General features: G+C 42.8%; 1 protein-coding gene across 4 annotated transcripts in view; it reads left to right on the top strand.

Annotated features, from left to right (window-relative positions):
- CARD9 (caspase recruitment domain family member 9) overlaps nt 1-12547 on the top strand; it is a 34767-nt gene extending 22220 nt beyond the window's left edge. For 2 of the 4 annotated variants that reach the window (XM_020981894.2, XM_020981897.2), the window contains 5 exons: nt 4319-4360; nt 5393-5441; nt 10422-10495; nt 11465-11541; nt 11808-12547. In XM_020981894.2, coding sequence (XP_020837553.1) covers nt 4319-4360; nt 5393-5441; nt 10422-10495; nt 11465-11541; nt 11808-11907 — 342 coding nt within the window. In that variant the 3' untranslated portion in view covers nt 11908-12547. Of the gene's footprint in view, nt 1-4318; nt 4361-5392; nt 5442-6386; nt 7283-10421; nt 10496-11464; nt 11542-11807 lie in introns of those variants that run through there. The other 2 variants (XM_078149959.1, XM_020981895.2) reach the window with 2 other exon arrangements.
- The last annotated feature ends 385 nt before the right edge of the window (nt 12548-12932 follow it).

Below are 12932 nucleotides of genomic sequence, written 5' to 3'. Positions count from 1 at the left end.
TCACTGGGGGAGCGGTAGCGTCTGGGCTCCCAGAACTCTCCTCTCCAGACCTGGCGGATGTAGTTATGGTCCTTCCCAAAGGCCAGGGAATGGGCTCAGTTACTTCGTCATGTCCCACAACCCCAGGATTCTCTTACCTCTGGGGTCTACTTTTTATCAGTCAGTCATGACTGAGGACACTTCTTGGAGAGTCCAGGGATCTAGGTTCTAGTTCTGCCTCTGCTGCTAACTCACCTATGACCATGGCAAGCCGCTACCCCTCCAGGGGTCTCAGTTTCCCTATCTATGAAATGGAGAGGTTGATCTAGTTCATTCTACAGCTGATACGCTAAGACTTTTTGACACAACGATAGTTCAGGCCCTCATCACCTCTTGACTGGTCTACATAAAAGCCTCCTAATTTGACTCCCTGCCTCCAGTGTTTCCATCATAAACCATAAGTCTGATCATGTAACTCTCATTCCCTCAATAAATTCCAGCAGATCCCTGTTACCCCCAGAATCAAATATAAAATCCTCTCCTTGGAATTCAAGGCTCTTCACCACTTGATCCTGCCCTATCTTTCTAGTGTTTTCACACTTTACTCCCCTCCTTACTCTCTACAAACCCATAGTAATATTAGCCTACTTGCTGTTCCTCATATATGACACCATCTCCTGCCTCCCTGCCTTTGCACTGGCTGTCCCCTCTGCCTAGAAAGCTTTCCCTCCTCACCTCTTGACATCCCTGGCTTCCTTCAAGAATCAGTTCAAATATTACCATTAGGAGCCTTCCTGGTCTTCCCTCTCCTCAATTCTCTTCCCCCCAGCTACCTGTGCCTTCTCCTATAAGGGTATGGTCTTTCTACTATTCATTTCTCTTGTGCAAACCTACTTATTTACAGGTTATCTTTCCCATTATACGTAAACTCCTTGGGCTAGGGACTTTTTTCATCCTTTTGCCTTTCTTTGTATCTCGAGCTTGGAACATAGTAAGTACTTTATCAACAGTTGAATGAATGATTCAACCAACTATACTGGGACCTTCTATGAGCCCAGCTCAGTGTTTGTCATTAAAGGGGAGATGAAAGAGAAGGGGAAACTGAAGGGAGAAGCTTATAATACAGTAGGGAAGACAAGACTGACCCACAAGAGAAACAATCCCTAGTATAGGGTCCTCACACAAAGCTGGCTGTCAGTGAACGTGTAAACAAAATAAGGGGACAATAGGAAGTAGTGTGTAATTAAGTACTAAATTTAATTTGGGAAGGAATCAGAGAATAAGTTGAGAGCTTTAAAGGATAGAAAGAATTGGGAATTGGTAAATAGAAAAGAGGGGAGAAGATATTTAATCAGTCAGTCAATCAATATTCATTAAGACCTGCTACATGCCAGGCACTATGCTAAGCACTGAGGGTGCAAAAAGTGGCAAAAGACAAGGATGCCCTCAAGGAGCTTGCAGTTTAATGGGAGAGACAGCATGCAAACAAATACATACAAAGAAAGCTATATACAGGATAAGTAGGAAATAATTAATAGAGGGAAGGCACTGGAGTTAAGAGAGGTTATGGTTACCTTCCTGTAGAATATAAAAGCCAGGGAGATCAGTAGTCAGAGCATAGGAAGGAGAGTGTTCCAGGCATGGGGGTCAGATGGAAAAAATGCCTGGAGTTGAGACATGGAATGTCTTGTTTCTGCAACAGCCAGGAGACCAATGTCATTGGATCAGAGTACTTGTTGGGGAGTGAGGCATAAGAAGACTAGAGGGATAGGAGGGGGCTAGGTTATGAAGGGCATTGAATGTCAAATAGAGCATTTTACATTTGATCCTGGAAGCAATATGGAACCAGTGGAATTTCCTCTGTGTGTGTGTGTGTGTGTGTGTGTGTGTGTGTGAGACTTAGTCAGACCCATACTTTAGGAAAATCACTAGTGGCTGAATGGAGAATGGATTGCAGTGGGGAGAGACTTGAGGCAGACAGAACCACCAGAAGACTATTGCAGTAGTCCAAATGTAAGAAGGTGAGGACCTGCACTAGGGTGGTGATGATGTCAGAGAAGAGAAAGGGGCATATACAAGAGATGCTGCAAAGATGAAATGAACCGGCCTTAGGTAAGGGGGATGAGATAATGAGAAATCTAGGATTGTATCTTAGGATGACAGCCTGAGAGACTGGATGATGTTGCCCTCTACAGTAATAAGGAAGTTAGGCTGGTGTCGAGGGAAGAGTTTTTGGGAAAAGATATTGAATTTTGTTTTGGACAAGTTGAGTGTAAGATGTCTACTAAACATCTAGTTTGAGATGTCTGAGAGGTAATTGGAGATGGGAGACTGGAGGTCAGCAGAGAATTTGGAGTAGGATAGCTAGATTTGAGAATCATCAGCAGAGAGATGGTAATCAAATCCATGGGAGCTGATGAGATCCCAGTGAAGTAGTACAGAAGAAGAAGAGGAGAAATTCCAGTACAAAATCCTGAGAGATACCTACAGTTAGTGTGATCTAGATGAGAGTCCAGCCAAGGAGAGAGAGAAGATGCAGCCAGATAGGAATTCAAGAGCAGATGATAGTGTAGAATTGAATTGGTTCACCAAAGAGTCAAGATATGGAGAAGAGGGTGGCTAATGAAGGGAGATGGCCTAGGAAGGAATTGAGGGGTCAAGAGAATAGAGGTAATGGTGAGGAAGAGTAGGGTTGTGTAAGGGAAGGCAGAGGAAGAGGTGAAAAGCCAATAGATTATGGTCAGTAAAAGGATTTCCGAATTCTTGAACATAGAGGTGGTATAGTTGTAGGTGATGGAAAGACTGAGGGTATGACTGTCTTGGTGTGTGGCGGGGGAGGGGTAGAGTTGCAGCTCATGGGAAGTGAGTTGGTTGAGAAACTGAGTGGCTAGGATATTTGAGGGAGAGTCAGTATGTATATTGAAGTATCCTAGTATGAGGGCAATCAAGGGGAGGAGAGGAAAATTGTAAGCCATGTACATGTACTGAACTCACTGAAAAGCAAGGAGAGTGATCTAGGAGTCTGGAATCAAGCTACCAGGATTTTCATGTGGGAGGTGGGTAGAGAAGAATGATGAACCTCAAAAGAGGAGAGATTACTGAGTGATGGAGGAAGGGGGAGAACCTGGAAGTGACAATGGAGAGCAAGAGCATTCCAACTTCCCTCCTTGATCAGTGAGCAGAGGGAAATGAGAGAAGGTGTAGTTAGTACTGGAAAGGGTGGTCAGGAAGGCTGTGTCATAAGGGGCAAGCCAGGTCTCAGCAAGAGCTAGTAGATGGAAGAGGAGAAGATTTAAGATGAAGGGAAGTTTGTTATCTAAGGAATGGGCATTCCAGGAGACACAGTGGAAGGGCTGGGTGGAGTTAAGTTAAAACTTTGAGGTAGGCAGGTTGAGGGGGATAGGAATGAAGAATTGGGTGGTGGGTAGTGTAGAATGGGGTTTGGATAATGACCTATAGGAGTTCAGTCCCTGGTATATGAAGGGTGTGACCATGTGTGAGAATGTTCACCATTGAGAGGAGGGCAAAGCACGGGCATAGCAGGAGATGGGATGCTTGAAGTCCAAGGAAAGATTACTCTTCTTATGCCAGAGATTCTCCACATCCCAATTGGAAGATTGGGTTGGCAGCAGGAGGTCAAAGTTGCCCTGTGCTGGCAATTATAGGCAACCAATAAACCAACAGGCATTTATTGTTATGTGCCAAGCTCTGTGCTAAATTCTGGGGGACACAAGAAAAGCAAAAACAGTCCTCGCCTTCAAGGAGCTTACATTCTAATGAGGAAGACAACATATAAGTAGGTGTGTATGAGATAGGTACAGAGGGGAAGGTCCAACAGGGAGAAGCAGGGAGCATGGTGGGAGGACAGAACAGGAAAGTCAGGGGGAATGATGTGAATCAGGGCAGGAGGAGGCAGGTATTATTAGCCTGGTGTGTGTGTGTTGAGGGGTGGGGGCAAGCTGAATGGAAGGTATGTGACCATGAATCGTGGGAGATAAGGCAACAAGTTTTCAAATCTGTTAAATGAAATACATAGGATTACAAAGGAAGCCAATCAAAATATTTTTAAAAGCCAAGTTCATGGTCCCCAGGTTAAGAACCCCTTACTACAGAATTAGGAATATTGCATGGGCAGTATTTTCTTTCTTCTTCCCTTCTGTATTTTTTTAATGGTTTTTAAGAATGTCTGTGAATGGTTTGCCTTTGTATCCCAAGCCCCATCGTGCTGTCTACTGTCCCAAGCCAATTCCCTTCTCTACCACCCCCTCCTCACACACTGAAGGTATATCCAGGAGGGATAAAGGCCCTGACAAGTTTTCTCTCTTTTCTTGTGACCTAGAGTTCAGACTTAGATGACAGCTCGCCCAGGAATTCTCAGGAGGTGAGTGCCATGATTTCTTTAATTCTGAGTATTACCCTTTGCTTCCTCACCAGACCCACAGCTTTGCCTAGACCAGGAGCTAGTTGGGAGCCACCTTTCTCCTTCCTCATTTCTGGGGTCAGGCTCTAAAAAAGGTTTGTTGATGTCTAACTATTGGCCCAGAAGGACAGGGCAATGGCTGTCATATAAAAAGCAAGGACTTTAGAGTCAGAAGAAGACCTGAATTCTGGTCCCAGCTCTGCCATCTAATAGCTGTGAGACCTTGGGCAAATCACTCTGCTTTGGAGCTTCCATTCCTCCTTCAAAATAAGAGCCACAACACATTTCCATAGCGCTTTAAGGTTTATAAAGTCTCCCCTGTGAGGTGGTTAGTAAAAATATTATTCCCATTTTACAAATCAGGATTAGAGGAGTGAAATGTCTTCTTCATGATCACACAGCTCAGAATTCAGTTTGATTTAACAAAGATTTAAGGGTCTATTATTTATAAGACACCACTATAAATGGCAAAGCCAGAATTAGAATCCAGTTCTCTGCTGCATCCAAGCCTAAAACCCTCTCCCTTATCTCTAAGCTTTGATACTCTTTGCCTCCTGGGGATTTGGGGGGAACTGAGGAAAGTCATGTGAGAAAGCACTTTTCAAAGCAGAAAATACTATGCCAGTGGGAAGTTTGGAGGTTGGTCCAGGCTAGTAGAGGTGTAGAAGGGACAAGCTACTGGATTTATAATTCAGAGAGGTTATGGTTCAGTCACAGGCACAAAAAAAGAAAAGCTCCCTATCATGGTGGTCCATTGGATGCCAAGAGTGAAGGCCCTCACTTCTCTCTGGGTACACCTGTTTCACATTCCTGGGGTCTTGTTACATCACATTTTGGAGGGTCTCAAATGTATCAGTAGATATGGTGGGAGGTGTACCTTGGAGAGAGTCTGAAAGGGGACAAAGTTGGTGGAAATGATTGAAACCCAGTTTGAGGTTATGGGGGAGGACCGGTATTGAAGTCTAAACTACACTATTTGTCTCTTTCTCAAAGTTAACTCTTCCCAGGGACCTGGAGGAGGATGCACAGCTCTCCAACAAAAGTGAGCCCGTCTCTACACTTCAGTGCCCCAGCAGTGTGGTACAGTAGAAAGAGCACTAGCTCTGTAGTCAGAGGACCCAGGTGTTCAAATCCCACTCTGACATCTACTACCTGTTTGTCTTTGGGCAAGTAACTCAGTCTCCCTGGGACTCGGTTTCTTTAATGAGAGAACTGGACTAACTGATCTCTGTCTAAGGTCTCTTTCACCTTAAATCCTGTGGTCATCCTGTGTGACTAAGGAACCACCTTGGGAGATTAGAAGAGCCAGACTTATATATAGGTAGAATTGGTAATGTGGTATGAACTGAGAGGACCTAGGACTCCCATTCCTTCTCATGCCTCTACCAGCCTGTTACTGATGCCTAAAATACTACCATTAGAGTCACTTCCTTGGGTTAAGACATTGAAAGCCTGGTTCAATTGCAATTAATTACCCCAAGGAGGGAGAAGTTGCAAAGTCATGACTATCAGTCACTTTCACTTTTAGTATGATTTTTGACACATTCTTTCCATCTTGGCAGCAACTGGGGGTGGGTGGTGGTGGGAAGTAGCAAAGGCCTGTGAACCAATTTCCTCCATTTCACATATCTGTCCATGTGTGACATTGCCTCTGATTGCTAAAGACAGAGGAGTTAAAAGGGGAACCATTCACATTTCCCCCACCACACGGAGTGAAGGTGTCAAAAAGAGAAACGCCAGGGTGGAGGATAACTGGCTGATCAGCTGTTACTCAGCTGTGTCCAGGAGGGGAACCAGACAGGAATTGAGTTTTACTCCTTCCTACAACAGCTGGACTGTCTGGTCATAGCAGGAGGGTTTGAGGAAGAATGGAAGCAGGCACAGAGTTGACCAGCATAGCCTGGGAGATGTGTGTCCTAGGGCAGGAGGAAATAGCATCTTTGGCCTGGAGGAATACCCATTCTGAGGGTGACTTCTTGTTTGGCAGGGCTCTGAGAAGGCTGCAGATCTGAGCCCTAGGGGTCACGGTCCGGGGAAGGCTGCTTGTGGTATGGACTTCTCAGTCCTTCCAGCATGCACAGCTCCTTCTAAACCATGATCTCCTGCTAGGAGAAAGCACACTATGAGGGGACCAGAGGAAAGAGGGGACGTGATCACAATCTCAGAGTGGGATGGGACCTCAGAGACTCATCTATTTCAACCCATTCCTATAGATGTGGATGTTCCTGCCACTTCTGCTTCTTTCCCAGGAAGCGGTCATCTAGCCTTTTACTTGAGAACCTCCAGAGACCGGAAGAAGCCCCTTTGTCTTTAGGGTAGCTCTCGTTGTTTCAACGTTTTTTTTCCTGACATTTAGCTTAAAGCAACCATGTTGCAACTTCCACTGGATGTTTCTTGCTGTGTTCTCTGGGGCCAAGGAAAACAATTCTAATTGCTCTTCCAAATGATGGACTTTTAATACTTAGAAGCAGTCATTATGTCCCCTCCTAACTCTTCTTGGGGCAAAACAGCCCCAGTTCCCCCCCACCAGTCCTCAGACAGCATGATCTTCAGGTGTTTTTGCACAGACTACCCCTTACACTTAGATGAACTCCTCACCTCCACTTCTTGAAATCCCTAGCTCCCTTCAGAGCTCAGCTCAGGTATCACCTCCTACATGAAGCCTTCTTCGATGTTCCCAGTTACTAGTGCCCTGCAAAAATATTTGTATTTGTGTCTATTTTGTTTGTATACATTGTCATAGAGTCCACCTCCCATAGAATGTAAGCTCTCTTAGGGCAGAGATTGTTTTGTTGGTTTTTTTGTCTTCGTATCCAGAGCCTAAGATTGCCTGGCACATAATAGTTGTGTAATATATGTTTATTAAATTGATTGATTGGTTAATCTCTAGTTTCCTCACCACTTTGTTCATCTTCCTCTGAACACACAAATTTATTAACATCTTTACTAAAAAATGGCAACCAATGGGGAAGAGACCAATGTTATCAGAAAATGTCTGAAGATGGTTAAATTATACCCAATTCAGTTCAATTCAACAAGGATTCAATAGATGCCTACTATGTGCAAGGGACTATGTTAGGTGTTGGGGATACAAAGATGAAAAGTGAAATAAATGGTCCTTGCCCTCAGAGAGCACATATTCCACTGTGGGTGGGATTGGGGGTGAGGAGGAAACAAGTTGTAAGAGGTAAGTAAAGACAAGGTCATTTGAGGAGGGAGTTGGTACTAACAGGGTGCCAGAGCTAAGCCTTGAGGGAAGCTGGGGATTCTGGGGGCAGAGATGAGGTACTCAGTGAATTGTAGGCATGGGGGACAACAGCCTAGAGAGCGGAATAGCTAGCATTCCAGTTTGGCTGAAATGAAGAAAGTATTTTGGGGAATAGGATGAAATAAGTCAGGGAAGGCAAATTGGAGCCAGATCATGGAGGTCTGTAAATGAACAGATGAAGACTCTGAATTTTGTCCTAGAGGAAACTGGGAGCCATTGAAGCTCTTGGAGCAAAAAGTAGACATGCACAGACTTAAAATATTTTGGCACCTGTATAGGGGATGGATTAGAAAAAGGAAGAGGCTGAAAAAAAGGAGAGTGTTTCAATAACTCAGGTGAAAGGTGGTAAGGTCCTGAACTACAGAGTGATGGCCACGTGAGTGGAAAAGAGGGGAAAGGCACCATGGCTGTTGTAGAGGTAAAATCAATAAGATTTGATTGGATAGAGATACGGTCCAGTTGAATTGTGGGGCCAAAAGTCATATTGCAAGGCATGAGTGGGAGGTCGGGAGGTGGAAGTAACAAGTGTAGATCACTTTTTTCTTGGAATTTGATTATGGAAGGGAGAAGGTATCATTTTATATAATGCCTTGAGAAGCTGGCAGGGTCAAATGAGGGTTTTTTGTTTTGTTTTGTTTTTTGAGAATGAGGAAGACGTGGGCATGGGTTTGTAGCGAGCATGGAAAGAACCAATAAAAAAAGAGAAGTTGAAAATGAGAGAAAGAAAGAGAAGGAGTAATTGAATCAGTGAGCTTCTGGATGACAGAAGAGAGGGCATCAAGGGCATAAACAGAGAGGTTGGCATTGACAAGGAGGAGGGTCACCTCTTCAAAGACTGGGACAAAGGAAGAGGAAATGGAAAATGTAGGTTTTGAGATGGGAAGTAGAAGAGAAAGATGGATGAATCTTGTTTTCTCAGTAAAACAGGAGGTGAGGTATTCTATTGAAAGGGTGGGAAGAACCAATGTTAGAGAGAACCTTAGTCGAAAAGAAATTTGGAACAGCCACTATGGGGAGTGTGATAATAAGGGAATATTTTTGCTTCTGGATCTCCTGCCCAGCCAGACACAATGTTTTGGGTTTGTTTGTTTTTTTCCTTTTGTAAAAAAAAAAAAGTTCTTTTTCATTATGAATATAACAGCCTTCAACAATCATTCCAATATATAAAGAATAAAAAAGAGAATTGTGTGTGAAGCAATGAACTGTATAATTTTAAAAAGAAAAAACCCACACATTTACCTAGCACTTGTTATATGCCAGGCACTATGCTAAGCACTCTTTCTGAATATCCTATCTGATCTTCACAGCAACCCTGAAGGGTAGGTGCTATTATCATCCCTATTTTTACAACTGAAAAAGCTGAGGCAAACAGAGGTTAAATGACTTGCCCAGGGTTACACAACTAGTGTTTGAGGCTGGATTTGAACTCAGGACTTTGAGTCCATCTCAGCAATCTATCCAGTGCCTAGCTTATTCTCAGAAAGGACAAATTGAGCAAAGTAGTCATAAAACCATCCTGTTTGTGTCCCTTTCTGAACTTCGTTTGTTCCTTCTATATAGTTTCATTTTTTGATTTTTTCTCTTTATTTTTAATGTTATCGATAGTATTTTCTTTTTTTTTGTATCTGTCTCTTCTCACTAACTCCTCACCTCCTGAAACCTTCCTTGTAACAAATAAGTAAAGTCAAGCAAGACAAATCAACCTGTTGACTGTGTCAGTAAATGTACATTTCATTTTATGTCTTCAGTACAGCTTGCTGAATTTGTAAATTCTTCTTTTTTTTTTTAACCAGACCTGTGATTCCATTGGTATAAATAATCCCCAGTGAGGAGACTCCCTCTGACCAATGCAGACTGGCAGCTGCTTGGTGACTGAGAGTCTCACAGAGTTGCCTGAGCACAGAGAGGCCATGCCTAGCCCTTGGTCCCACAGCTTTTGTGTCAGAAGCTGGACTGAAACCCAGGTCTCTTCTGACTCCAAGGGTTGTTTTCTACCCATAATGCAACAGTGCTGCTCATTTATCCTGGCATGACAATATTCTATTCCCTTCATGTCAGTCTATCAATCAACAAGCATTTATTGTGCTAAGCTCTGGGGATACCCAGAAAGGCCCTCGAGGAACTCACAGTCTAATGGAGGAGGCAATGTGCAAACATAAACCAGATGAATTGGAGATAGTCTGTAGAAAGAAAGCACTATCAGTAAGTGGAATTTTGTAGAAGATGGGATTTTAGCTGGACTTGGGAAGAAGGCAGAGAAGCCAGGAGGTAGAGATGAGGAGGGAGAGTTTATCCATTTTTTGTACCTACCTTGATTCCAGTTCTTTGCTGTTACAAAATAAAGGTGCTGCTACAAATATTCACAGGGATCCTTTCCCTTGGTCTTTGACCCTTTTGGGGAATAGAGGAACCTATGTGGTGTGGTGGATAGAGTGCTGGACTTGGAGTCAGGAAGACCTGAGTTCAAATCCTTCCTCAGATACTAAGTCACTTGACCCTGGATAAGTCACTTGTGCTGTTTCAAGCTCAGTTTGCTCATCTGTAATATGAGAATAATATACATATCCCCTAAGGGTTTTATAAGTATCAAATGAGGTAACATTTTTAAAGCACTATATAAATTTTTTCTATTGTTAATATCATCCTATTCTATCTGGCTTGCTGATAGGAGACTGGGAGTGTGAAGGGGGCTTATTGGATTTCATGGCCAGTCCCATAATCTAATGAGACTGTGGGACCAATTATATGTTTCAGATCATCCAGCTAAGGAGAGGCTCCTAGAACAGCCCTTCGCCACCACAAAGGAGAAGCTTTTTCTGGCCCAAAATGTAAGAGAAACTGAGTGACTCCAGGATGAATTGAGACTAAATGCAAGCTTCCCCAGGGCTAGATCTTAGCTCATACATGTCATTCTTGTGTGTACATTGGTGTACATGTGGGATTGTACGTGTGTGTGTGTGTGTGTGTGTGTGTGTTGATGTGTGCAGTTTGGGGTCTTTATAGACATATGTTGGAAATACTTCTGTTCATGCTTGTGATCTGTGTTTACATTTGTACCTATGTGTAATTATGCTTGTGATTATGAGCTCCTTTAGTACAGGCCTTTACAGTTAAAGAGTTGGATTTGGAGTCAAAGGGCCTTTATCCCAGTTCCACTACTTACTAGCTGATTGAACCTGGGCATGTCATTTGCCCAAAATAAAGGGGCTGACTAGATGGTTTCTAGGGCCCCTTCCAATTCTAAATATATGATCCAATGAACAGGGTCACACTCTGAGAAGTACTTCCTAAGTATCTACTAAGGATAATAATACAACCTTCACTTCCTTCAAATTTATATAGAGTGGTACAGTGTATAGAATCCAGCCTTATTATCTACACATTTACTATCTGTGTGACCCTGGGAAATACTTTGCCTGTTTCCACATCTGTAAAAAGGGGATAATAACAGCACCTACCTCCCAGGGTTGTTGTGAAGATCAAATGAGATCTGTGCTTAGCACAGTACCTGGAACATAGTAGGTGCTTAATAAATGCTTGTTTAAAAAAAAAACCAAAACCAAACCTTCAGAGGTCTTTCTCTGACCAACTCATCTGAGCTGAACAAGAGATTCATGGCTGGAGTAACAGACTATAGGACTGACCACGGGAGAGGGACTAGAAGAGGGGAAGAAAAAAAGAAACAAGATGGAATCCACATCCTCCTCATTCATGACTCACTGAAATGGTACCAGTTTTTAGCCCAGACCCACCTCACTTGCACTTACTTCCACTTTACTCTTTTTTTTTCTTTCTAGGGAGGTGGACTGAGCAATGGGGATCCACAAGAGAAGGAACGGCGCCGTATTAAAGAAAGCTTTGAGAACTATCGTAGGTAAGATTGACCCGGTTCAAAGCGAGGAGGGTACCATGCATTTGGGTTTTTAATGCTCCTAACAAGTTCCCACCTGTATAACCCTGAGCAAATCACTAGGCCTTTCTGGGCCTCAGTTTCCCTATCTGTAAATTGAGGGGGTTGGGTTATATATTACCTCATAATTTGCCCCTAGTTGAGTTACCATCAGTCCTTTATTTGTGGTTCAGACTCAGTGAATCACAGAGATGTGTTCTCACTCTTGTACCCATTTCTCATTTTCACAGGAAGTGGGCACATAGAAAGGTTCACCGTAGAACCCGGCAGGGAGAAGTAGACTGGGAAAACACCACAGGAAGTGACAACACAGATACGGAGGGCTCCTAAGGCTATACTGGCCTGCTGAACCCACGGCCCTAAATCTCCCCAGCCAGTTTACTTAACCTCTTTGACAGGCCTAATCAATTTGCCATCACTCGTATGGATAGAATGGAACAGGGATGTCAAAAATCAAAAACATTTCAGCCTCAAAACCATCTCTGCGTGGCTTAGATTCAGAAGGAAGGTCATGTATTTTGGACTGCTGAACCCAAGGCTTTAAGATCTGAATTAGGATCTTAATTAGATTATTTTAGATTGGCATTAAAATGATTTCGTAGCCATAATGAAGGATGGATATGAAGAATTCTGAGAAAGACAAGAAGACTTACTTAAACAGTATAGGATAAAGAAGACAGAAGCAAAGAACAATTACAATAACAGTGTGAATGAAGACAACATTAAACAACAACAAAACTGGGGTCAAATCCGATGGAAAACAATGGAACCAAATTATTAAAGCTGAAGGAGCCAACCAACCATCCTTTATGTGAACAAACAGAAAACTGCAAGATATAGAAAGTGATCTGTATTATCAGCATACGAAGCCTTAGAGGCCATTTTGCTCAACTGTCTGGGGCTCATATACATGTGCAGTTTGTTTGTTGGCATGTCTGCTGTGTCAAAATAAAACTGTATTAAAAGGAAATGGATTTGTGCTAAAAAAGCAATGAACACTAAGGGTAACTAGCAAACTGTCTTCCACGGACAGTGTTATTAGTAATTTTTTTAATAATCACAAAGCAGATAATTGAAAATTTACTGCAACTTTACTGGTTTGTTTGCAAAAAGATCTGGATGTGCTCTACTGATTTCTTTGCTTATCTGATTGTGAATAATGGGAAATCAATTGTTCATAATAATAATAATTAGAATTGTTAGACTGTAGAAAGTGTGCTAAAGTTTGAGCCAGGAGAAAGCTGATTTGAATCCTGACTCTTAATGGTTGTGTGACACCAGTCAGTCAACTAGCGTTAATATTTACTATGTGTTAGACTTGGTGCTAAGCAATAGGGATACAAAGGAAGGCAAAA

The sequence above is a fragment of the Phascolarctos cinereus genome, unplaced genomic scaffold (assembly GCF_003287225.1).
Source record: "Phascolarctos cinereus isolate Bilbo 61053 unplaced genomic scaffold, phaCin_HiC Scaffold_2;HRSCAF=192, whole genome shotgun sequence".
In the NCBI taxonomy this organism is placed as follows: Eukaryota; Metazoa; Chordata; class Mammalia; order Diprotodontia; family Phascolarctidae; genus Phascolarctos; species Phascolarctos cinereus.
The sequence above is the reverse complement of the archived record's forward strand: the minus strand, read 5'-3'. Positions and strand labels throughout refer to the sequence as shown.